Genomic DNA, 27,562 nt, shown 5'->3' with positions numbered 1-27,562 from the left:
TAGTGGGTGCGCTTTGTACATGTATAATTCTTTTTGCACCATCTATTAGCTTTACTTGTTAACTATTATAAACAAGTCTTTGTTTTTCTCTTTGCATTCACTTGTATTTGTAAAAAAAAAACACCTTTTATTATGTTGCTAATGAATATTCAATTATCTCACCTTTGTTACTGTAGAGTTGTCAGGTATATACTGTAAAGCATCTATGTACAAATCAAACGGCTGCTGTATGCTCGTGGGGCTCGGCAACACAGTTGATTCATTATGTGGCACCCACAACACTGGTGCAGGTGGCTGTGCATCTTCCTGCACCTCACTAAACAGATACATAAAAAAAAATTGTCATTATCTTCCACCCATAACAATATTCCAATATTGACCGTTTCAGCTTAGTTTTCTATCTAGTTTGATCAATTATTTAATAGTCACACATTAGTTGCCAAAATAAACATCACACTGATGAAAATACCTATGTGAAAATAAAATTAAAAGTCAAGTAATTTTTCTCTGAATGCAAACTGATATTTCACTCTATGATTCACTCACATTCTTTTAAATGAAAAAATATGTATATTTTATTGCAACATCAAATAAAAAAATATTTTAACATCTGGATTTCAATCTTCCAAAGCAAAAAATACTTTCTTGGCTAGATTACAAGTGGAGCACTATTTAGTGCTTTCACCAGAGGGCTTATTGCACTAGAAGTAAACTTTTTGTGTGCGCTGAACTAACAATATTTTGTCAATGGACAAAAAAAAGCACTCTCACGCAAACCAATGCATATTTTCATGTGCAGAAACCCAACATGAAAATATAAATATTTCACAATACAATGCTCTGCCCATTGCAGAATATCTTCTATTTATTCATAAAACAGAATTTATGCTTACCTGATAAATTACTTTCTCCAACGGTGTGTCCGGTCCACGGCGTCATCCATTACTTGTGGGAAATATTCTCCCCCACAGGGAAAGGCAAGGAGAGCACACAGCAAGCGCTGTCCATATAGCTCCCCCTCTGGCTCCGCCCCCCAGTCATTCGACCGACGGTTAGGAGAAAAAGGAGAAACTATAGGGTGTCGTGGTGACTGTAGTGTATAAAGAAAACATTTTTCAACCTGATTAGGAAACCAGGGCGGGCCGTGGACCGGACACACCGTTGGAGAAAGTAATTTATCAGGTAAGCATAAATTCTGTTTTCTCCAACATTGGTGTGTCCGGTCCACGGCGTCATCCATTACTTGTGGGAACCAATACCAAAGCTTTAGGACACGGATGAAGGGAGGGAGCAAATCAGGTTACCTAAATGGAAGGCACCACGGCTTGCAAAACCTTTCTCCCAAAAATAGCCTCCAAAGAAGCATAAGTATCAAATTTGTAGAATTTGGCAAAAGTGTACAGAGAGGACCAAGTCGCTGCCTTACATATCTGATCAACAGAAGCCTCGTTCTTGTAGGCCCAAGTGGAAGCCACAGCCCTAGTAGAGTGAGCTGTGATTTGGTCAGGAGGTTGCCGTCCGGCAGTCTCATAAGCCAATCGGATAATGCTTTTCAGCCAGAAAGAGAGAGAGGTAGCAGTAGCTTTTTGACCTCTCCTCTTACCAGAGTAAACGACAAACAAAGATGAGGTTTGTCTAAAATCTTTTGTTGCTTCTAAGTAGAACTTTAAAGCACGAACAACATCTAAATTGTGTAATAAACGTTCCTTCTTTGAAACTGGATTCGGACACAGAGAAGGAACAACTATTTCCTGGTTAATATTCTTGTTGGAAACAACTTTGGGAAGAAAACCAGGCTTAGTACGCAAAACAACCTTATCTGAATGGAAAACCAGATAGGGTGGACTACATTGCAAAGCAGATCATTCAGAAACTCTTCTAGCAGAAGAAATAGCAACCAAAAACAGAACTTTCCAAGATAATAACTTAATATCTATGGAATGTAAAGGTTCAAACGGAACCCCTTGAAGAACTGAAAATAAATTAAACTAAATTTAGACTCCAAGGAGGAGTCATGGGTCTGTAAACAGGCTTGATTCTAACCAAAGCCTGAACAAAAGCTTGTACATCTGTCACAGCTGCCAGTCGTTTGTGTAACAAGACAGATAAAGCAGAAATCTGTCCTTTTAGAGAACTAGCTGACAACCCTTTATCCAAACCTTCTTGGAGAAAGGAGAGAATCTTTGGAATTTTAATCTTACTCCAGGAGAATCCCTTGGATTCACACCAGCAGATATATTTTTTCCATATTTTATGGTAAATCTTTCTAGTCACAGGTTTTCTGGCTTGGACCAGAGTATCTATCACAGAATTCGAAAACCCACGCTTGGATAAAATCAAGCGTTCAATTTCCAAGCAGTCAGCTGCAGAGAAACTAGATTTGGATGTTCGAATGGACCTTGTACTAGAAGATCCTGTCTCAAAGGCAGCTTCCATGGTGGAGCCGATGACATATTCACCAGGTCTGCATACCAAAACTGCGTGGCGGCCTTCTCCTGTTTGATCCTGGCTATGAGCCTGGGAAGGAGAGGAAACGGTGGAAACACATACGCTAGGTTGAATGACCAAGGCGCCACTAATGCATCCACTAGAGTCGCCTTGGGATCCCTGGATCTGGACCCGTAGCAAGGAATCTTGAAGTTCTGACAGGACGCCATTAGATCCATGTCTGCAATGCCCCATAATTGGGTTAACTGAGCAAAGACCTCCGGGTGGAGTTCCCACTCTCCCGGATGGAAAATCTGACGACTCAAATAGTCCGCTTCCCAGTTGTCTACTCCTGGGATGTGAATAGCAGATAGATGGCAGGAGTGATTCTCTGCCCATTGGATAATCTTGGTTACTTCCTTCATCGCTAGGGAACTCTGTGTTCCCCCCTGATGATTGATGTACGCAACAGTCGTTATGTTGTCCGACTGAAATCTTATGAACCTGGCTTCTGCTAGCTGAGGCCAAGCCAGGAGCGCATAGAATATTGCTCTTAGTTCCAAAATGTTTATCGGGAGAAGCGACTCTTCCCGAGACCATAGGCCCTGAGCTTTCAGGGAGTCCTAGACCGAGCCCCACCCCAAGAGGCTGGCGTCGGTCGTGACGATGACCCACTCCGGTCTGCGGAAACTCATTCCCTGAGACAGGTGATCCTGGGTCAACCACCAGAGAAGTGAGTCCCTGGTTACCTGGTCTACTTGAATTTGGGGAGACAAGTCTGTATAGTCCCCATTCCACTGATTGAGCATGCACAGCTCTAATGGTCTTAGATGAATTCGAGCAAAAGGAACCACGTCCATTGCTGCGAACATTAGTCCTATTACTTCCATGCACTGAGCTATGGAGGGTTGAGGAATAGAATGAAGAACTCGACAAACGTTTAGAAGCTTTAGCTTTCTGACCTCTGTCAGGAAGATCTTCATTTCCACAGAATCTATTATTGTTCCCAGAAAAGGAACCCTTGTGGACGGTGACAGTGAACTCTTTTCTATGTTCACCTTCCACCCGTGAGATCTGAGAAAAGCCAACACAATGTCTGTGTGGCTTTGGAAAGAGACAACACTTGGATTAGGATGTTGTCTAGATAAGGTGCTACAGCGATGCCCCTCGGCCTTAGGACCGCTAGAAGGGACCCTAGCACCTTTGTGAAAATTCTGGGAGAGGTGGCTAAATCGAATGGAAGAGCCACGAACTGGTAATGTTTGTCCAGAAAGGCGAACCTCAGGAACTGATGATGAGTTTTGTGGATTGGAATATGCAGATACGCATCCTTTAGATCCACGGTAGTCAAATATTGACCCTGCTGGATTGTTGGCAAGATTGTCCGAATGGTTTCCATTTTGAAGGATGGAACTCTGAGGAACTTGTTTAATATCTTTAAATCCAGAATTGGCCTGAAAGTTCCCTCTTTTTTGGGAACCACAAACAGGTTTGAGTAAAAACCTAGACCTTGTTCCCTGGAGGGGACTGGGTTTATCACTCCCATCTTTGATAGGTCTCTTACACAATGTAAGAATGCCTGTTTCTTTATCTGGTCTGAAGATAAGCGAGACAGGTGGAACCTTCCCCTTGGAGGAAGTCCCTTGAACTATAGCAGGTATCCCTTGGAGACTATCTCTAGTGCCCAGGGATCCGGAACATCTCTTGCCCAAGCCTGAGCGAAGAGAGATAGTCTGCCCCCTACCAGATCCGGTCCCGGATCGGGGGCTACCCCTTCATGCTGTCTTGGTAGCAGCAGCAGGTTTCTTGGTCTGTTTACCCTTTATCCAGCCTTGCATGGGCTTCCAAGCGGGTTTGGGCTGGGCAGCGTTACCTTCTTGTCTAGCGGCAGTGGAGTTATTAGCCGGTCCGTTCCTGAAATTGCGAAAGGAACGAAAATTAGACTTGTTCTTAGCCTTAAAAGGCCTATCCTGTGGGAGGGTATGGCCCTTACCCCCAGTGATGTCTGAAATAATTTCCTTCAATTCCGGCCCAAAAAGGGTCTTACCCTTGAAAGGAATATTAAGTAACTTAGTCTTGGACGACACATCTGCCGACCAGGATTTTAGCCAAAGCGCCCTCCGCGCTACTATAGCAAAACCTGAGTTTTTCGCCGCCAATTTCGTTATTTGAAAGGCGGCATCCAATATAAAGGAATTAGCTAATTTTAATGCGTGAATTCTGTCCATGACTTCTTCATAGGAAGTCTCTTTCTGGAGCGACCTTTCTAGTTCCTCGAACCAAAAGGACGCCGCTGAAGTGACAGTAATAACACACGTAGCTGGTTGAAGGATGAACCTTTGCTGAACAAAAATCTTTTTAAGCAATCCTTCCAATTTTTTATCCATAGGATCTTTGAAAGGGCAGCTGTCCTCTATAGGAATAGTGGTGCGCTTCGCTAGTGTTGAAACAGCTCCCTCAACCTTCGGGACCGTCTGCCATGCGTCCCTTCTAGGGTCTACTATGGGAAACATTTTCTTAAATATAGGAGGTGGGGCAAAGGGTACACCTGGCTTCTCCCACTCCTTTTCCACTATGTTCGCTACCCTTTTGGGTATTGGAAAAGCGTTGTCGTGCACTGGGACCTCTAAAAATTTGTCCAATTTGCACAACTTCTCTGGTACTACCATAGAATCACAGTCATCCAGAGTAGCTAATACCTCCTTTAGCAAAGCGCGGAGATGTTCTAGCTTAAACTTAAATGCTACTATATCAGGTTCTGCCTGTTGAGAAATCTTTCCTGAGTCTGAAATTTCACCCTCAGACAGCCCTTCCCTCACAGCCAATTCCGATTGATGTGAGGGTAAAATAGATAAAGCATCGTCAGCGTCTGATTGTTCATCCCTTTTATCTGTATTTAAAGCTGAACAATCACGCTTTCTCTGAAATGCTGGCAGTTTGGATGAAAGATTTGCTATAGAATTATCCACTACTGCTGTTAATTGTTGCATAGAAATAAGCACTGGCGCGCTAGGTGTCGCCTGCGCGGGCAAAGCTGGTGTAGACACAGAAGGAGAGGATGTAGAACTATCCCCACTACCTTCATTAGATAAATCATCTTGGGCAACATTATGAAATGTAACAGAGCTGTCCTCATTTTGTTTGGACGCTATGGCACAATTATCACAAACACTCGAAGGGGGAACCACATTTGTCTCTACACACACAGAACATAGGTTATCTGATGGCACAGACATGTTAAACAGATTTAGGCAGGCAAACAATGCAATAAAAACGATTTTAAACAAAAACGTTACTGTCTCTTTAAATAATAAAATGACACACTTTATTTCTGAATGTTCAAAAAGCTATGAAGGCAATATCCGATTTTTCTGAAATTTGGATCCCAGTGTCTTAATGCTTAGAAAGTATTGCACAGCAAATATGGAGACTCTAGCTCTTAAAACAAGCAATTGTTGGATTTAACCGTTTTATACACCACAATCCCTGCTACAGCATTGCTGCAGCTTTTACCTTTCTTAGGGGTCAATCATCCACAGAAATAAGCCTTCTGGAGTCACTTTCTGAGCCACAGGACCCTCTCACATGGAACTGCATGCACTGCCTTGAAATTAACTGAAGTGCCAAAATGAGGCCTCCTCCCTCAGTACACTAGAGTGAAGGGGCCTTCCTGACTAGATTTAGGTGTCTAAAGCAAGCCAGATCAATAAAAAACGTCCCCAAGTGTATATGAGCTTATAAAACATTTCAATTGCCATCATATTGTAATAAAAAACAATCGATTTGGCCCCTGACAGTGTCTACCAGCATAAAAATCAAAAAGGGGAAGCCTGTTATCTTTTTTGCTGAGGTGAAAGAAAAATGGCTTACCGTTTTCCCTGAGGGGAAAAATGACTGTCATCTAGCATTAGCCTGTGTTGTTAGAAGGAGACTAGTCATACCTGAAGCAGATAAGTCTGCAAACTGTTACCCCCAACTGAAGTTCTCTGGTTTCAACAGTCCTGCGTAGTAACAGAAATGGATTTTAGTTACTTGTGCTAAAATCATAGCCCTCTTAAACAGAAATCTTCATCACTTTTCTGTTGTAGAGTAAATAGTACAAGCCAGCACTATTTTAAAATAACAAACTCTTGATAGAAGAATAAAAAACTACAACTAACACCACAAACTCCTCACCATCCCCGTGGAGATGCTTCTTGTTCAGAGCGGCAAGGAGAATGACTGGGGGGTGGAGCCAGAGGGGGAGCTATATGGACAGCTCTTGCTGTGTGCTGTCCTTGCCTTTCCCTGTGGGGGAGAATATTTCCCACAAGTAATGGATGACGCCGTGGACCGGACACACCAATGTTGGAGAAATACATACATATATTTGATATATATATATATATATATGTAATCATTATAGGTATAGATATATACAGATATATATATATATATATATATATATGTAATCATTATAGGTATAGATATATACAGATATATATAGGACTATCTATTTAGAAATACTTAGAACTTTTACTGCTATATTCGGAGCATTGAAATGTCAAATATTTACAGTAAATACACAGTATAAAACTTTATTAAATATGAATATTGCATAAATATGATTTTACATGTTTTCATATACTTAACTGCAAAGGGCTCCAATGTACTTCTATATATGTCTATAAATGTATATATATGTATGTATGTGTTTATATGTCTGTAAATTCATATATAAACACATAAATACATAAATAAATACATATGTAGATATATATATACACACACATTCATTCATATCCATCTTTAGACATGAATCTGTATGCATCTCAATGTTAAAGCCCTTTGCCTGCCTTTTTTTTTCTAACACTTCAGACCTCATATCTTTGAGCCCTTATAACTTTTGTGTGCAATCATTTTTTTAAAATCATTTTTATTAGATGGTGTTATTATGAGTGTAACTGTACTTTGTAATCTATTTTTAAAGGGACAGTACACTGTAAAATAGTTTTTTCCATTAATGTATTTTCAATGACTTGTTATATAGCTCAATACATAGAGAGAACAATGGAAAATTATCATTTTATTACTTAACTATCCTGCACCCCACTGGGAATGTAATTTCTTCTGGTGGCTGTGTTTACTTAGGCTATTCAATAACTGAGACTCCAGTATACAAACTTTTAGTATAGGTGGGGATAACACAGGCTACATCAGCTATTTCAAATGCCAAAATAGGGGTAAAGGAGCTACTTGTAAACAATTTAAAACACTCTAGAAGGTAAAATGGATAATTGGGAACAATTTAAAGGGGAGAAAATTGTTGGGTGAACGGTCCCTTTAATGTGCTTTGTGATACTTTTTAGTTTCGCAAAACAGTTAACCAAAGCTATCAGGACAGGGTAATCATTTTAATGTAAATCACAATTGGGCTCAATCGATCGCGTTTACTTTCAACTTGTAATACCAACACAGTTGAACCTGCATTCAAACGATCGCAAAAACCTGATATTACTTTGGTGCAAAATATGTTTCAAGTTGAAGAGCCATCAATACTTGCAAGACCTAGACAGATTGGCTATGAAAATAGGACTCATGTATTGTCACTCATCATGTAGGTAAATATTAGTAAGAATCTCTTCTCATAGTTTATGGCACAAGAACTTGAAGGCCTGCTGTAAAAGATGGAGGTCACGGTGTACAGCAAAACATTCCTATTAAGTCAATAGATAAATTTTATGTAAGAAAAGAGAATATAAATAAAACAAAGAAGGTTTGCAAGAGAGTTGGGTGTTAGGTTCCCCCCACTTTTTTTGCTCTTTTTACTTCTATGGGGGAATACGCGAACACGCACACAATAAATTCGGCTTTTTGCGCTTGTCGGGTTAGCGTGAGAGCAAAAAACAGTTTACTTTTAACTTGTAATACAAGCACAAGCCGACAAGCGCAAAAAGCTTACTTCTAGTGCAGTTAACGCTTCACTTACAATCTAGCCCTAAGTGTTTTGTGAATCAGGGATGGTAAATCAAGGAACTCGTTCATTAATTTATAAATGAAAATATAATGTAAATCAGGGATTATTGCCCTCATACACTACATAACAGGAATTACTAAAGAATCACAGTTTCATCACAAATGTGATCCTCCTCTTTCTCAACACTGCAAGGACGTCAATATCTGCTAATATTCTTGGGATTAATATTAACCTATTAACTAGGTGGTATTTGATACCTAATAGGCTACAGAAAATGTATCCTGCTACAACTGACAGTTGCTGAGTGTGATGTGACTATTTGGTGGTTTTGTAAAAAAACAATATACATTTGCTTTCTATTACCATTATCCTGGACAATGAGGTCCAATTTTATCTTCTAATATTTTGTTGAATCCCTTTACTAGGCATCTCTGTAAGGTAGCAATGCTTATGTAAAATATTTATTAATAGCACTAATAAGTTAAATCAAAAGTTGTGAAAAACTGATATCACCCATGACCACAAATAATAAGTTTCTCCGCTTCCACAACATGTTATAATTGGATGAAAACTTATATGTGCTTAATGAACAAATTATTCTTTTTACAATTTACCAATCCTGGAACCTTTATCTATTTACCCTTTAACTGCAGATAGGAGATCTATAGGTCTCAACATAAGTGCCTGGCCTCACCAATGCTCTTTTGGCTGAGTGGGCACAAACTGACACAGACACACACTTCAACATTTTGTGGAAAACCTTCCCAGAAGAGTAGCGGCTGTTATAGCCGCAATAAATATAAAACGTATTATTTATTAGATAATGATAACAGCTTCATTAGTTTACAGCAAATATAAACTGCTTGTCAAAGAAGAAAAATAGATAATAGCAATAATCTGTTTAGTTTGTGACTCTGATATGATCTATAAATACAAATAAGTACCATTGTGTAAGATAGTGATAATGAGGAAATCAAATCAACATTTGTGTATATTTTCTTACCTTGCATCTTTCCTTACATTCTTTATTATCCCTTCTCTTTCCCTTACTGGGTCACAAACAGTAAGTCTTATTATTGCTGTATGTGATTCATCAATCATAGGTATGGCTAAAATGCAGTCAGAAAAAAAAGAATATTACTATTAATGTGACCAATCCAACAGCTGCTGCAAATGAACTACAGATCAACTGAATACTAAAGTAAAAAATAACATATAACAAAGAGATATACAATTTATCAGCCAAGGAATAGTTTAGGAATCTTGGTATAGCCCTTCTACAAACTTTAAAGGGTTTCGCTTTAATGTGTTTTCAGTGACTTAGAATACTAGTTGCAGAGCATAAAATGTATGGGGAATTGCTTATTTTGTTTATGTTTGCATATAAAAGAGCAGTTTTTTTTTCTATTTGAAACCACAACCCCCTAAAATGAGTTTAGCTTTCAGGGAAATTTATTTTATTGCAAAATGTATTTTATTGCAAATAAAAAAAAGGTAAATAAACTAATTGTAAACCATTTTAAGCAGGTAAAACAAATTATTGGGAGCTCATTAAGGGGGAGAATATTTTACAATAAGCCATCCTTTTAATTTGTGCATGGCAATATAAACAAAACATGACATATTCATCTAAGGGCTTGATCTCATTTATTTCACAAGTATTGCCCCTTTGTCATAAACAACTGATACTCAAGAGTGATCAAAAAGTCATTGGAAACTGAGCTTTCCACTGTATTCTAAGGGGTCGATTTATCAAGCTGCAGCGGACATGGGCGTACATACGCATCCCTGTCCCCCGCAGCTCGCCTCTGGAGACTGAATTCCACTGCCAGAATTCACCATTGCACACGAGCACTATTTTGCGCTTGCGTGCAATCCAGCCCCCTGCCAGCGCACAGCCAATCACGCGTGGGCAGAAGCTGTCAATCTCCCCGGTCCGAAGAGACCTGAGAGATTGATATTCGCCACCTAAGAGGTGGGGAAAGGTTAAGGAAGCAGCGCTGCTTGTTAAATACGGACTGCAGGTTCTCTTGTGAGAACCTGCAGTCGTAGGGGGTCAAAAGCTGGCGAACGGTTTGAATTTTTCTACAATAAGCGCTCTAGCTAAAACAAAAGTCACCTATGGAGAGAGCCCTGATTGGACAACAATTCAAACCATTAGCTCACAGAAAAATTTACTTTTGAAGTGGGCAGCGGAGCACGGGGAATTTGAATTTTATATCTATATTAAAAAGTAAGGTTACAGCGAATCTTCATTACAACTGATGAATTAAACTCCATCTAAAATATCACTAACACTACGGATATGATTTTTAAAAAGAAGAGAGTTTACCATTACTTTATCTACATCAGATGCCCATTTCACTGCAGCTACTTAAAGGGACAGTCTACACCAGAATTGTTATTATTTTAAAACATAGATAATCCCTTTATTACCCATTCCCCATATCTAGACATATGTTAAACAAAGAATACTATGAGAACAAAGTACATTTATTAATATAGTAGTGTACACATTTCTGGAGCAGTACATAACAGGAAACTGCTGCCACCTACTGTTCTTGAAAATGTATAACAGTTATAAAATATGTATAACAGTTATAAAACTGGTACCATATAATGCTCCAGTCACATGCATGCTTATAAACAAAAGAAACCAAGAGAACAAAGTCAATTTGATAATAGAAGTAAATTGGAAGTTTTTTTTTTTTCCTTTTTTTACACTCTGAATCTTGAAAGATTTTAGTTTTTTTATGTCTCTTTAAAGTGATAGTAAACTTTAATGAACTAAAGCCCAATGTCATCCATATGCTAAAGAAGCAGGAGATGCGGGCGGGGGATCAGCGTTATGTTTACCATAACGCAATTGTAAGTATTTTAAAAAATAATCGTCTTTGTAAACTTTAATGAATTAAAGTGCCCCTGTTTTTAAGATTATTTTTTGATACTGGGCTTTAATTCATTAAAGTTTACAATCACTTTAAAGGGATATGAAACCCATTTCTTTTCCCCTTCATGGTTCAGATAGAGCATGCATTTGTAAGCAACTTTCTAATTGACCCCTAATATCAATTTTTCTTCGTTCTCTTGGTATCATGTAAATTTATGACCCAGCCCATTTTTGGTTCAGGACATGGAAAGCGCTTGCTTATTGGTGGCTAAATGTAGCCACCAATCAGCAAGCACAACCTAGGTTCTGGACAAAAAAGGACCGGCTTCTAAGCTTACATTACTGCTTTTTCAAATAAAGATACCAAGACAACAAAGAAAATTTAATTATAGTAGTAAATTAGAAAGTTGCTCTATCTGAATCATGAAAGAAAACATTTGGGTTTCATATCCCTTTAACTCTAACTGTACAGGACATTATGGTATTAACACAATTTTGCCTGTCTAATCTCTTAACTAATTCATCAGAAAACTGAGAGAGCTCAGTAAAAAAAACATAATTTATGTAAGAACTTACCTGATAAATTCATTTCTTTCATATTAGCAAGAGTCGATGAGCTAGTGACGTATGGGATATACATTCCTACCAGGAGGGGCAAAGTTTCCCAAACCTCAAAATGCCTATAAATACACCCCTCACCACACACACAATTCAGTTTAACGAATAGCCAAGAAGTGGGGTGATAAGAAAGGAGCGAAAGCATCAAAAATAAGGAATTGGAATAATTGTGCTTTATACAAAAAAATCATAACCACCACAAAAAGGGTGGGCCTCATGGACTCTTGCTAATATGAAAGAAATGAATTTATCAGGTAAGTTCTTACATTATGTTTTCTTTCATGTAATTAGCAAGAGTCCATGAGCTAGTGACGTATGGGATAATAAATACCCAAGATGTGGAACTTCCACGCAAGAGTCACTAGAGAGGGAGGGATAAAATAAAGACAGCCAATTCCGCTGAAAAATAATAATCCACAACCCAAAACAAAAGTTTTAATCTTAATAATGAAAAAAACTGAAATTATAAGCAGAAGAATCAAACTGAAACAGCTGCCTGAAGTACTTTTCTACCAAAAACTGCTTCAGAAGAAGAAAACACATCAAAATGGTAGAATTTAGTAAAAGTATGCAAAGAAGACCAAGTTGCTGCTTTGCAAATCTGATCAACAGAAGCTTCATTCCTAAACGCCCAGGAAGTAGAAACTGACCTAGTAGAATGAGCCGTAATTCTTTGAGGCGGGGATTTACCCGACTCCACATAAGCATGATGAATCAAAGACTTTAACCACGACGCCAAAGAAATGGCGGAGGCCTTCTGACCTTTTCTGGACCCAGAAAAGATAACAAATAGACTAGAAGTCTTTCTAAAATCTTTAGTAGCTTCAACATAATATTTCAAAGCTCTTACTACATCCAAAGAATGTAAAGATCTCTCCTTTGAATTCGTAGGATTAGGACACAAAGAAGGAACAACAATTTCTCTACTAATGTTGTTAGAATTCACAACCTTAGGTAAGAATTTAAATGAAGTCCGCAACACTGCCTTATCCTGATGAAAAATCAGAAAAGGAGATTCACAAGAAAGAGCAGATAACTCAGAAACTCTTCTAGCAGAAGAGATGGCCAAAAGGAACAGAACTTTCCAAGAAAGTAATTTAATGTCCAAAGAATGCATAGGTTCAAACGGAGGGGCTTGTAAAGCCCTCAGAACTAAATTAAGACTCCAAGGAGGAGAGATTGATTTAATGACAGGTTTAATATGAACCAAAGCTTGTACAAAACAATGAATATCAGGAAGATTAGCAATCTTTCTGTGAAAAAGAACAGAAAGAGCAGAGATTTGTCCTTTCAAGGAACTTGCAGACAAACCTTTATCCAAACCATCCTGAAGAAACTGTAAAGTTCTAGGAATTCTAAAAGAATGCCAAGAGAAATTATGAGAAGAACACCAAGAAATGTAAGTCTTCCAGACTCGATAATAAATCATCCTAGACACAGATTTACGAGCCTGTAACATAGTATTAATTACTGAGTCAGAGAAACCTCTATGACTAAGAATCAAGCGTTCAATTTCCATACCTTCAAATTTAATGATTTGAGATCCTGATGGAAAAATTGGCCTTGAGATAGAAGGTCTGGTCTTAACGGAAGTGTCCAAGGTTGGCAACTGGCCATCCGAATGAGATCCGCATACCAAAACCTGTGAAGCCATGCTGGAGCCACCAGCAGTACAAACGAACGTTCCATAAGAATTTTGGAAATCACTTTTGGAAGAACTAGAGGCGGAAAGATATAGGCAGGATGATAATTCCAAGGAAGCGACAACGCGTCCACTGCCTCCGCCTGAGGATCCCTGGATCTGGACAGATACCTGGGAAGTTTCTTGTTTAGATTAGAGGCCATCAGATCTATTTCTGGAAGTCCCCAGATTTGAACAATCTGAAGAAATACCTCTGGGTGAAGGGACCATTCGCCCGGATGTAACGTCTTGTCATGATCTGTTCTTGTGCCTTTAAGGTTACCTGATACCTTTGTCTAATCAGTATAAAAACCCCTCCCACAGATCATTAGGTGCTTAGTAATTTTTGTTTCCACAGTCAGTTTCTTACAGCTAACCTGGATTTCTATTACTTGCCAACTTGAACCTAAATTGGAATCTAAGTTCCTAAGTTTAATCAGCTTAGTTACCTCTTCAGTTCTCATTCCTCTAACGCTGTCTGTCAGCGTCTCCTTTTTGATCGGCAAATAGCGGTGACGTCACTCGCATCCCTGCTAGCTTCCTGCTTGACGTCCGGACGCCTCTGCCTTCACTCACAACACACGCTACCTCAGCGTGCAACGGATTCTTACCCGGATCTCCCAAGCCTCTCAGCCATATCGCAGGGACCTACGGCTGCTCACAAACACTTCCTCCGGTTCTTGCGGTAAGACTCTAAAACTGCTTATATTTCAATATCTCATTACCGCTACCTCTCATTGCATAATCAGAGACTATGCTCTAAAATAACCTTTCCTTAAACTCATTATATGCTCCTGTATTGACTGCCTCTAAAATCAACAGAGATCCACTCTCTGTCATTATTAATAAATATATCCACCAGGTGTATTAGTACTATTTAACCTGCCAACCATGTTGCCACCTTTTGGCTATAGGTTATATTAGTACTACTGTTACCGTAAATCATAGGTAGAATTGTTTAATTAATAAATGATTCCAACAATCATTTATATCCTGTTGCCACCTAATTAAACAATTCTTCCACACAACTACATCTTTAACGTGGAATACTAATCTAACTAACTTTACCTTATCTACAGTTGGATTCATAATTTAAACTATACTTCTCTTTACAGGGATTTATAGGACCTTGACTGGCTCGTGACATAAATTACTAAGCCTATCATGAATCCAGTAGATATAGTAACCCATGTGCAGACATTAACTGACAAGGTTGAGTCAATAACACAGGCATTAAACACCTTGCAACATGAGAACACTGCACTTAAATCTTACATAAAGGAAATTTCAGACAAACAAAAAACATTAAACATTGTAGAACCCAATGTTAGCCCCCCTGAACATTTTTATGGAGATAGAAAACACTTCAGAGAGTTCAAGAATGCTTGCTATCTATTATTCTCACTCAAACCTCTCACCTACCCCACAGATCAAACTAAGGTTTTAACCACTATCTCTTATCTAAGGGGAGAACCACGCATATGGGCTAACTCATTTTTTGAATCAAATGATCCCATATTACTATCCTTAGAATCTTTTTTTTTCTGCAATGTCACAATTGTATGACGATCCCTACAAGCAGCTCACAGCTGAGAACGGTATGAGAGCATTAAAACAACTAAAAAAGCCTGTAGAGGATTATATCACTGAGTTTAAAAGATTCTCAAAGGATAGTGGTTGGAACGAATTGTCTCTTAAAAACCAGTTTAGGTTAGGGTTATGTGACGCACTCAAAGACGAATTAGCAAGAGTTGAAATGCCTCAGACATTAGAAGGGTTAATTAACCTCTCAATTAGTTTAGACAGACGTCTGAGAGAACGTAGGTCTGAACGCAGTCCTAGTGAAAACACATTGAGACGTTCACCTTTTCCTACACCCCCACCACTAAGCACACGTAGCCACCCACAAAATGCTCCTGAAGCCATGGATATTGGATTTGTCAAAGGTTCACTCAATCCACAAGAAAAGCTCAGACGAAGACAAAATAATCTGTGTATGTACTGCGGATCAGCTCAACACACAGTAAAAGATTGTCCGATACTGGGACGTCAGAAAAGGGGTAAGAAAACATCTGTAAATACTTGTTATAATGTTCATACCCTTAATCATACCAACTGCTCACTCACTCTTATTTTGCAGTGGGAGAACCAACGAGTAACATCCAGGGCGATTATTGATTCAGGAGCCAGCACTAATTATATGGATTTGAATTTCACAACCTTAAATAAAATACCACTTATAAAAAAGACAAATCCAGTGTTACTTAGAGTTATTGACGGTAGTCAAATATCATCCGGTCCTATATCACATCACACAATTCCCATTAAAGTATCCATAGGGGGTGCTCACGTTGAATATATATCTTTTGACGTTATCTCATCTCCCATATACCCTCTGGTTTTAGGTTACTCTTGGCTAAATTTACATGACCCCAATATATCATGGAAAACTTCTGATGTTATATTCACTTCTGATTATTGTAAAAACACTTGTATATCCAGCCATCACATTTTACAAACCGAATCTAACAACATACCTCCCGAATACTCAGATTTCTGTGATGTTTTTTTGTAAAAAAGAGTCAGAAAACCTTCCTCCTCATAGGAAGTATGACTGCCCCATAGACTTAATCCCCGGGGCAGATATACCTTGTGGGCATATCTTTCCACTCTCAAAAATCGAATTAGACTATCTAAAAGATTATCTCGAAGAAAACCTCCGTAAGGGGTTCATAAGACCATCCACCTCTCCAGCTGGAGCAGGAATATTTTTCGTCAAGAATAAAGATGGTACAATTAGACCTATAGTGGATTATAGAGAACTTAATCGTAGAACTATAAAGAACAGATACCCACTACCTCTGATTCCCGAGTTAATAGAGAGACTTGAGGGGGCTTCCTACTTCACAAAACTAGATCTCAGAGGTGCATATAACCTTATCAGAGTGAGAGAAGGTGACGAGTGGCTCACTGCGTTCTGTACACGCTACGGACTCTATGAGTACACAGTGATGCCATTCGGGGTCTGCAATGCGCCTGCCACCTTTCAGTATCTAATAAATGATGTATTTAAAGATCTTCTTGATATCTATGTTGTAATCTATTTAGACGACATCCTCATATACTCACAAAACAAATCAGACCACATAAAGCATGTTCGCACTGTACTGTCCAGGCTACGTCAACACCACTTATACGCCAAACCAGAAAAATGTATTTTTAACACTAATAACATCACTTTTCTGGGTTATGTCATAACTCCTGAAGGAATTGATATGGAAAAGAATAAAATAAAAGCTATTCTAGAGTGGCCTACTCCCACATCCAAAAAACAGATTCAGAGGTTCATGGGGTTTGCGAACTTCTATAGGAAGTTTATTAAAAATTTTGCACACTTAGCCAAACCCCTTACAAATCTCACAAAGTCTATGTCAAATTTCATTGGACTGAAGAAGCTGAAAATACATTTAATACATTGAAACACAGGTTCACTACAGCACCTATTCTTTCTTATCCTAATCCCTCATTGCAATATGTCATTGAAGTAGACGCCTCAGATTATGCCATTGGAGCAGTTTTGTCTCAAAGACAAAGTCTGAAACATCCTTTACATCCTGTTGCCTTTTTTTCAAGAGTTATGTCTGAATCAGAGATAAATTACGCAATAGGGGAGAAGGAGCTTCTAGCTGTCAAAGCCTCTTTCGAACACTGGAGACACTTATTGGAGGGAACCTCCATTCCCATTCTAATATACACAGACCATAGGAACTTACAGTTTTTGAAAACCAATAGAACCCTTACTTCACGCCAGGTTCGTTGGAATCTATTCTTTAATAGATTTAACTATTTAATAACTTATAGACCTGCTAATAAGAATTTAAAGGCAGATGCTCTTTCTAGAATACCAAATAGACCTATATCACCACAATCACAAGTGTCTATAATTCCCCCTGAAAACATTATAGGACTCACAGAAGATATAACTAGTTTACTAAAAACACATCTTACATCAGATTCAGAATTGCCAAAGACACAAGTAACTCTACATACTAATGGACTGTACTATCATGACAAACTTGTTTATGTACCTAAGTCCTTAAGAGAGAAAATTCTATACAGTTACCATGACACTGTTCTAGCTGGACATCCTGGAATCTCTAAATCCATTGACCTCATTACCAGACATTTTTTGGTGGCCAACCTTAAAAACAGATGTTACCAATTACATCAATTCTTGTACTATATGTACAGTCTCTAAGACGCAACAAAGACAGCCATACGGCCAATTACTACCCCTTCCTATACCCTCTCGACCTTGGACTGATATAGCACTAGACTATATAGTTGAATTACCTAAATCTTCTAACTTTACCACTATACTAGTTGTTGTGGACATTTTTAGTAAAATGGCACACTTCATTCCTACCACTAAGTTACCGACTGCTTCAGAAACAGCCCTACTTCTTATGCAACACGTAATAAAACATCATGGATTACCTCTCAAGTATAACATCAGACGTGGATCCCAGTTCACGAGTAAATTTTGGTCTGAATTATGTAAAACCTTGAAAATACGCCGCCGGTTAAGTACCTCTTACCACCCACAAACCAATGGTCAGACGGAGAGGGTTAATCAGTGGTTGGAGCAATTCCTACACTGTTTTATTAACAACCAACAAAACAACTGGTCCTCTTTATTGATGTATGCAGAATTTGCCTACAATAACTCCGTAAATAGTACCACCAAGTTCTCACCTTTCTACATTAATTACGGCTTTCATCCGGTTTTCCATCAAGAAGACTTACAAGATAGTGCTTGCCCCTTGGTCAATGATTTGGTTAACACCATATCCGAAACTTTCACTACTGTTCAGGACAATATCGCTCACTCTAAAATGTTACATAAATTTTATTATGACAAAAAACATCTGGCATCGCCTAACTATAAAGTTGGAGACAAGGTATGGCTGTCCACGCGTAACTTGCGATTACCCTATCCATCTCGCAAATTATCCTCCTTGTACATAGGTCCCTATTCTATTAGAGAAGTTGTGAATCAGAATGCTGTTACCCTGCCCCTCCCGGACAATTTGCGGATACATCCCACATTCCATGTGTCCTTACTGAAGCCTTACAAACAGACGCGGGAGATGGAACACTACCCTCCAGTTACTGAAGTACTCCAAGAAGGGGACCCTGAGTATGAAGTAGCTTCTATAAAGGATTCTCATCGTAGAGGGGGCAAACTTCAGTATTTGGTGCATTGGAAGGGTTATCCGGATGAGGATGATTCTTGGGAACCTGCTTCAAACCTCTCTGCTCCGCGACTGGTCTCTCTGTTCCACAGGCGGCATCCTGACAGACCCAAACCTTGATCCCCTGAGTGGCTCTTTGAGGGGGGAGTACTGTCATGATCTGTTCTTGTGCCTTTAAGGTTACCTGATACCTTTGTCTAATCAGTATAAAAACCCCTCCCACAGATCATTAGGTGCTTAGTAATTTTTGTTTCCACAGTCAGTTTCTTACAGCTAACCTGGATTTCTATTACTTGCCAACTTGAACCTAAATTGAAATCTAAGTTCCTAAGTTTAATCAGCTTAGTTACCTCTTCAGTTCTCATTCCTCTAACGCTGTCTGTCAGCGTCTCCTTTTTGATCGGCAAATAGCGGTGACGTCACTCGCATCCCTGCTAGCTTCCTGCTTGACGTCCGGACGCCTCTGCCTTCACTCACAACACACGCTACCTCAGCGTGCAACGGATTCTTACCCGGATCTCCCAAGCCTCTCAGCCATATCGCAGGGACCTACGGCTGCTCACAAACACTTTCTCCGGTTCTTGCGGTAAGACTCTAAAACTGCTTATATTTAAATATCTCATTACCGCTACCTCTCATTGCATAATCAGAGACTATGCTCTAAAATAACCTTTCCTTAAACTCATTATATGCTCCTGTATTGACTGCCTCTAAAATCAACAGAGATCCACTCTCTGCCATTATTAATAAATATATCCACCAGGTGTATTAGTACTATTTAACCTGCCAACCATGTTGCCACCTTTTGGCTATAGGTTATATTAGTACTACTGTTACCGTAAATCATAGGTAGAATTGTTTAATTAATAAATGATTCCAACAATCATTTATATCCTGTTGCCACCTAATTAAACAATTCTTCCACACAACTACATCTTTAACGTGGAATACTAATCTAACTAACTTTACCTTATCTACAGTTGGATTCATAATTTAAACTATACTTCTCTTTACAGGGATTTATAGGACCTTGACTGACTCGTGACACGTCTGGCGACTGAGATAATCCGCTTCCCAATTGTCTACACCTGGGATGTGAACCGCAGAGATTAGACAGGAGCTGGATTCCGCCCATACAAGTATCCGAGATACTTCTTTCATAGCCTGAGGACTGTGAGTCCCACCCTGATGATTGACATATGCCACGGTTGTGACATTGTCTGTCTGAAAACAAATAAACGATTCTCTCTTCAGAAGAGGCCAGAACTGAAGAGCTCTGAAAATCGCACGGAGTTCCAAAATGTTGATTGGTAATCTCGCCTCCTGAGATTCCCAAACCCCCTGCGCTGTCAGAGATCCCCATACAGCTCCCCAACCTGACAGACTCGCATCTGTTGAGATCACAGTCCAGGTTGGACGAACAAAAGAAGCCCCTTGAACTAAACGATGGTGATCTATCCACCACGTCAGAGAGTGTCGTACATTGGGATTTAAGGATATTAATTGTGATATATTTGTATAATCCCTGCACCATTGGTTCAGCATACAAAGATGAAGAGTTCGCATGTGAAAACGAGCAAAGGGGATCGCGTCCGATGCAGCAGTCATGAGACCTAGAATTTCCATGCATAAAGCTACCGAAGGGAATGATTGAGACTGAAGGTTTTGACAGGCTGAAACCAATTTCAGACGTCTCTTTTCTGTTAGAGAAAGGTCATGGGACACTGAATCTATTTGAAAACCCAAAAAGGTTACCTTTGTCTGAGGAATCAACGAACTCTTTGGTAAATTGATCCTCCAACCATGTCTTTGAAGAAACGACACAAGTTGATTCGTATGAGATTCTGCAGAATGTGAAGACTGAGCAAGTACCAAGATATCGTCCAAATAAGGAAATACTGCAATACCCTGTTCTCTGATTTCAGAGAGAAGGGCACGAGAACCTTTGAAAACTTGGAGCTGTTGCTAGGCCAAACGGAAGGGCCACAAACTGGTAATGCTTGTCTAGAAAAGAGAATCTCAGAAACTGAAGTGATCTGGATGAATCGGAATATGAAGATATGCATCCCTGTAAATCTATTGTGGACATATAATGCCCTTGATGAACAAAAGGCAGAATAGTCCTTATAGTTACCATTTTGAATGTTGGTATCCTTACATAACGATTCAATATCTTTAAATCCAGAACTGGTCTGAAGGAATTCTCCTTCTTTGGTACAATGAATAGATTTCAGTAAAACCCCCCAGACCCTGTTCCAGACTGGAACTGGCACAATTACTCCAGCCAACTCGAGATCTGAAACACATTTCAGAAATGCCTGAAGCCTTCAACTGGATTTATTGGAATGCAAGACGAGAAAAAATCTCTTCGCAGGCGGCCTTACCTTGAACCTATTCTGTACCCCTTGAGAAAACAATGCTCTGAATCCAAAGACTGTGAATCGAATTGATCCAAATGTCTTTGAAAAATCGTAACCTGCCCCCTACCAGCTGAGCTGGAATGAGGGCTGCACCTTCATGTGGACTTGGGAGCTGGTTTTGACTTTCTAAAAGGCTTGGATTTATTACAGATTGGAGAAGGTTTCCAAACAGAAACCGTTCCTTTAGGGGAAGGGTCAGGCTTCTGTTTCCTTATTCTGACGAAAGGAACGAAAACGATTAGCAGCCCCTATATTTACCTTTAGATTTTTTGTCCTGAGGCAAAAAAGTTCCATTCCCCCCGGTAACAGTTGAAATAATTGAATCCAACTGGGAACCAAATAATTTATTACCTTGGAAAGAAAGAGAAAGCAAAGTTGACTTAGAAGACATATCTGCATTCCAAGTTTTAAAGCCATAAAGCTCTTCTAGCTAAAATAGCCAAAGACATATACCTGACATCAACTCTAATGATATCAAAGATGGCATCACAAATAAAGTTATTAGCATGTTGAAGAAGTTTAACAATGCTATGAGCATTATGGTCTGATACTTGCTGTGCTAAAGCCTCCAACCAAAAAGTGGAAGCGGGCAGCAACATCAGCCAAAGAATAGCAGGCCTAAGAAGATTACCTGAACATAAATAAGCTTTCCTTAGAAAGGATTCAATCTTCCTATATAAAGGATCCTTAAAGGAAGTACTATCTGCCGTAGGAATAGTAGTACGTTTAGCAAGAGTAGAGATAGCCCCATCAACTTTAGGGATTTTGTCCCAATACTCTAATCTGTCAGATGGCACAGGATACAATTTCTTAAACCTTTGAGAAGGAGGTAAATGAAGTACCCCAGATTATTCCATTCCCTAGAAATTACTTCAGAAATAGCATCAGGGACAGGAAAAACTTCTGGAATAACTATAGGAGGTTTAAAAAACCGAATTTAAACGCTTAGTAGATTTAGTATCAAGAGGACTAGAATCCTCCATTTCTAATGCGATTAAAACTTCTTTAAGTAAAGAGCGAATAAATTCCATCTTAAATAAATATGAAGATTTATCAGTGTCAATATCTGAGACAGGAATCCTCTGAACCAGAATATCTCATCAGAATCAGACAAATCAGAATGATGACGGTCATTTAAAAATTCCTCTGAAAAATGAGAAGTTTTAAGAGACCTTTTACGTTTACTGGAAGGAGAATAACAGACATAGCTTCCTAATAGATTTAGAAACAAATTCTTTTATATTTACAGGAACATCCTGAGTATTAGATGTTGAGGGAACAGCAACAGGTAATGGTATATTACTAATGGAAATACTATCTGCATTAGCAAGCTTATCATGACATTCATCACAAACTACAGCCGGAGGAACAATTACCACAAGTTTACAACAAATGCACTTAACTTTGGTAGAACCAGCATCAGGCAGCGTCTTTCCAGAAGTAGATTCTGATCCAGGGTCAATGTGAGACATCTTGCAATATGTAAAAGAAAAAACAACATATAAAGCAAAATTATCAAATTCCTTAAATGACAGTTTCAGGAATGGGAAAAAAATGCCAATGAACAAGACTCTAGCAACCAGAAGCAATGCAAAATGAGACTGAAATAATGTGAAAAAAAGGTGGAGACAAGAATGACGCCCACATTTTTTAGCGCCAAAAAAGACGCCCACATTATTGGCGCCTAAAAATAAGACTTACTTACCCCAGGACACTCATCTACATATAGTAGATAGCCAAACCAGTACTGAAACGAGAATCAGTAGAGGTAATGGTACATAAGAGTATATCGTCGATCTGAAAAGGGAGGTAAGAGATAAATCTCTACGACCGATAACATAGAACCTATGAAATAGATCCCGTAGAAGGAGACCATTGAATTCAAATAGGCAATACTCTCTTCACATCCCTCTGACATTCACTGCACACTGAGAGGAAAACCTGGCTCCAGCCTGCTGCAAAGCGCATATCAACGTAGAATCTAGCACAAACTTACTTCACCACCTCCACGGGAGGCAAAGTTTGTAAAACTGAATTGTGGGTGTGGTGAGGGGTGTATTTATAGGCATTTTGAGGTTTGGGAAACTTTGCCCCTCCTGGTAGGAATGTATATCCCATACGTCACTAGCTCATGGACTCTTGCTAATTACATGAAAGAAATATTTACAATTTTAGGGGGATCTAAAAGACAAGATAGAAAGGCAAGTTAAAGTACTGTTATTGCAGGTTTTTCAATTTATTGAAGTCTAAATAAGGACACTAACGGCCCGATGATCTATAGGTCTCTGGGCTGGATTACTTAAGCATATTTCACTTTTGGAATTATCTAAAGCCACTTTTTACCCTGAAAACAGGGTGTCTCACTAAGGGGGGTATACTGCATTTTTATACATTACAAAAGTGCACGATAAAAAACGATATTTAAAAGTGATACTATAAGTTCCTATGGGAATCGGCGCTACATATGCAGAACGTAACTTAGCTCAGCTTGTTATGTTAGCACTGTCTAAAAAGTAGATACCAAATGTTTTATCAGTTATTTGTTGTTGATTTTTTCTCCTTTATGTTAAATGTTTACATAAAGATATGTACAATGATGTATCATAAAATCTCAATAAAAAATATGAAACATTAAAAATCATACTAAACGAATAAATGAACCATTCACACAAAAATACACAGGAAAAAAATGTATTTTTAAGGTGCATCAAAAATCATAACAAAATTGTGCACAGCGTAAATCGTAATTTAAGTATACTGGATGTGTAAAACTCACATTGAAATTCATAAGTACAAAATAGTTGTTTTATCGTAAAAAAATGGCTGAACATGGGCGTTCCACGGCATGTATGAAATTGTCTCTCAAATCCAAGTGTAATTATCTAAACATTTCCGCTCTAGAGATCCATCAGTGAGGTTGTTGCAAAATACGCAAAATACTTAATTCCCTAATAGAAAAACACGTGCGTACAACATATAGGCGATTGTAAATGCTATACGCAGAAAGCAGCGCAAGCTGATTTGTTTTTGATGCAGGATTTCATTTTTAAAGTGCGCCCCCTGCTCACTGTTAACTTTGCTCTACCCAGCAAAGTTTACCTTTCCAGACAGCTCCATTACTTTCAATAGGAGGCCTCTCTCTACTTACAGGAACTGTCCCTTTAAGATAATTTCACGAGGGCAGCGTAAAAAATCATGTCTGATCTGGCGGAGTTTAGATATCAGGGTCCTAAGAGTTGCAAATGAAAAAGAGGCACCACTAGGGGAGCTAACATTTATTTTATTGGTAAATAAAGACAATATAAGTCTTCATGGCTTTAGTTTCAAATTAGGACAAAAACACAGGTATGGTATTACATTTATGTATCCTATAAGAAAACCAGATTCTGATTATTTAATTGAGTACATCATTTTATCATGAATCCCTATCATATTATTTCCTAATCAGAATATTTGTTTAAAGTAATCCAATGAATGAAAGGGACTGATGGTCAGGTTCTGAAAAAACAAAGTAAATTTGAATGCTTTAACAGGAAATATTAATTACCAATCCACCTTTCTAGCAATACAGACTCATACCTTAAAGGTAGCTGATATGAAGAGAAATAAGTACCACACATATAGCAACACATTAAGTGCCTTGATTAAAGTTATTTTTGTATTATTATTTGACAGTGACCTGTACATTAGCATGTCATTAGTTGATAATCAGACGAGCTCATGTTCATTACCTGATCTGTTGATACCCGGTGTGATCTCATTAACATTATCTGGAACATTCCCCGTCTCTAATGAAAACAGTGATGAAAGCTCTCGGGGCTTCCATACTTCATGAGTAGCGCTCGTTTCCAATTCAAAGGCATCTACTTTTAACCATCCAAGTGTCAGGGGATCTAATGAACAACATATTGATGTTTAATATAAATGTAATGTCTATTCTCCTTACTAATAATATAATTACACATAGCATTTAGAAGCAAACAATAACATGTATAACAATTTACATATATAACAGTACTTCATTTTGAACAGTTTTTAAATTACATTTTTGAACATTGTTCAGTGCATTGGAATCCCACATAAAACATAGAGAATATATCTGTTGTCGTGTGTTTTATCTTTATGTACTGACATAAGTTTCTCTTAGAAACCTCCAACAATTAGGAAGGTTCTTGGTTTCAACATTAAATTTTAGGTTTACTATATTATCAAACCACAAAGAGCACACAGATTATAGGAAATTCTTATTAAAGCTGCTGTTCTAATATATAAGATGGCAAGAAAAAATAATATTTACAGTGCTTAAATCAAAACAACACAAGTTATTCTAATTAATAGTTAATACTCTTATATAAAGTAAAATACCATGTTCAATACAATTTAATAATAAAAACAGTATAAACAAATACTTGCATTGATAAATATGTTGTGAACCAGGGTTGCCGATAACACACTGCAGACTGGATCATACCATAGTTTTACCATAGATTGTTAGTGTTTTTTTATAAAATCATGTAAAAACTTGTAGGATTATTTCAAGTAGATATCCCTACTGTTAGAAAAATGTTATGACTCGTGGTTTTTTAATTACATTTTAGTTATACCTAGTTTTACTTTTAATTAAATCTAGTGTTTCACAAAATCAGATTATCTTTGCTCACGTTTTAGCTTTGCCATTTCGAAGTTGGCAAGGGTGGGCCATGTAGATTTTTTTGTTTTTAAGATGAAACATTTTAAAAAATATAAAGCTAGATTACAAGTGAGGCGCAAATGGTTTAGCGCTTGCGCAATTGCCTTTTTGCAATCCATTTTCATTCGCTGATATTACAAGTGCAGCGAAATTGCGATTGCGCTGGCGCTATTGCCTATTTTACGCTTCAATCCTTTCCGCGATCTAAGAGCTGTGGTAAACTTTTTTCCGAAACTAAAAAGTTGCACAAAACACTTAAAAAATACATTACAGGCGACTGTGATACTGAGTGAGGCAGAGAAGGTGTACATTCTGCACGGGGTTCAGGATGACCTGAGGGCAGATGGACGTGGATGTGAGGACTACCGATGCATCGAAGTTGAGACAGATGTGGTGTCAAACACCACAGGATCTGCACGTGTGAAAATTGGTCATACTTATGTCCTAGTGGGAGTGAAAGCAGAAATGGGAGTACCGAAGTTGGATAGGCCCAAGGAAGGTTACCTGGAGTTCTTTGTTGACTGCTCTGCTAATGCCACTCCGGAGTTTGAAGGCCGTGGAGGAGAAGAACTGGGAACGGAGATAGCAAACATGATGTATAAAATATTTGATAACAAGAGCAGCATAGACCTTGCATCCCTTTGTATCCAGCCGAGAGAACATTGCTGGGTCCTGTATGTTGATGTTTTGCTTTTGGAGTGTGGTGGTAACCTATTTGACACAATCTCTATAGCGGTAAAAGCAGCTCTTTTTAACACCAGGATACCTAAAGTGCGCTTGTTGGAAGATGAAGAAGGATGCAAAGATATCGAACTCTCAGATGATCCGTTCGATTGTGTGCGGCTTTCTGTGGTTGATGTTCCCTGCATTGTAACATTAAGCAGAATTGGACACAGGCATGTGGTAGACGCCATGTTACAAGAAGAGGCCTGCTCATTGGCCAGTCTGCTTGTCTCTGTGACAAGCAAAGGGGTGCTGACCTGCATGAGGAAAATAGGCAAAGGCAGTCTGGATCCTGAGAGCATATTTGAGATGATTGAGACAGGGAAACGTGTAGCCAAGTCTCTACACACATCTCTACAAAGTGTATTAAATCAGGAAGAAAGTTTAGGAAAGAAGAGGCAGAAAATTGGATTCCTAAGATAAGCTGTCTAGACGGTCATGGTTACGTTTATAAAAAAAAAAGAAAAAAGAAAAGAAAATGATTTATTTTCACACTGACTTTTCTATGCCATTTTTTTGAGTATTGATATAGTGAATAATAATGAATAGTGCGGAATTGCTTAATCTCTTTGTTGGAGTTTGTATGGATACAGCTTTTTGCATATTATCAAAGCTGGGGCTTGGCTGTAGAAGAAGGAACACACACATTGCAGTTCCCTAAACAATAAAAATATTTGTAATACAAAAAAAAAAAAAAAAAATACATTACAAAGTACACATACTTTTAACCCCTAAACCGCCATCCCCCCACATCGCAAAGTACCTTTGTTATGTGGGGGATAGCGATTTAGGGGTAAATAGACTAGGGGCTTATGGTAGGATGTCCATTGACTTCTATGAGGAATGCGAAAATGTGAGGTTGTTTGCACGAGTAGGGTGCTAGTTTTTTTTGTTCACTCTTT

At 38.6% G+C, this 27,562-nt stretch overlaps 1 protein-coding gene and 1 long non-coding RNA gene across 2 annotated transcripts; one reads left to right on the top strand and one right to left on the bottom strand.

Annotated features, from left to right (window-relative positions):
* Positions 1-222: 222 nt before the first annotated feature.
* LOC128651854 (uncharacterized) lies at positions 223-25,127 on the bottom strand. Its single transcript, XR_008401197.1, has 3 exons — positions 24,979-25,127; positions 9,387-9,492; positions 223-316 (listed from the first exon to the last, which is right to left on the bottom strand). It is a non-coding gene; the product is annotated as an uncharacterized LOC128651854 (long non-coding RNA).
* A 16-nt stretch (positions 25,128-25,143) lies between these two features.
* On the top strand, positions 25,144-27,355 carry LOC128652461 (exosome complex component RRP42-like). Its single transcript, XM_053705399.1, has 2 exons — positions 25,144-25,173; positions 26,211-27,355. Exons 1-2 carry the CDS (start codon positions 25,144-25,146, stop codon positions 27,081-27,083), a joined length of 903 nt encoding a protein of 300 aa, XP_053561374.1. The 3' UTR covers positions 27,084-27,355.
* The last annotated feature ends 207 nt before the right edge of the window (positions 27,356-27,562 follow it).

The sequence above is a fragment of the Bombina bombina genome, chromosome 3 (assembly GCF_027579735.1).
Source record: "Bombina bombina isolate aBomBom1 chromosome 3, aBomBom1.pri, whole genome shotgun sequence".
Classification (NCBI taxonomy): domain Eukaryota; kingdom Metazoa; phylum Chordata; class Amphibia; order Anura; family Bombinatoridae; genus Bombina; species Bombina bombina.
The sequence above is the reverse complement of the archived record's forward strand: the minus strand, read 5'-3'. Positions and strand labels throughout refer to the sequence as shown.

Bases quoted from the DNA above. Each gene is read 5' to 3' on its own strand.
- LOC128652461 (XM_053705399.1), top strand. From the start codon at position 25,144: ATGAACAACATATTGATGTTTAATATAAAT. The intron at 25,174-26,210 runs GTAATGTCTATT...AATACATTACAG, and splicing joins TATTGATGTTTAATATAAAT to GCGACTGTGATACTGAGTGA.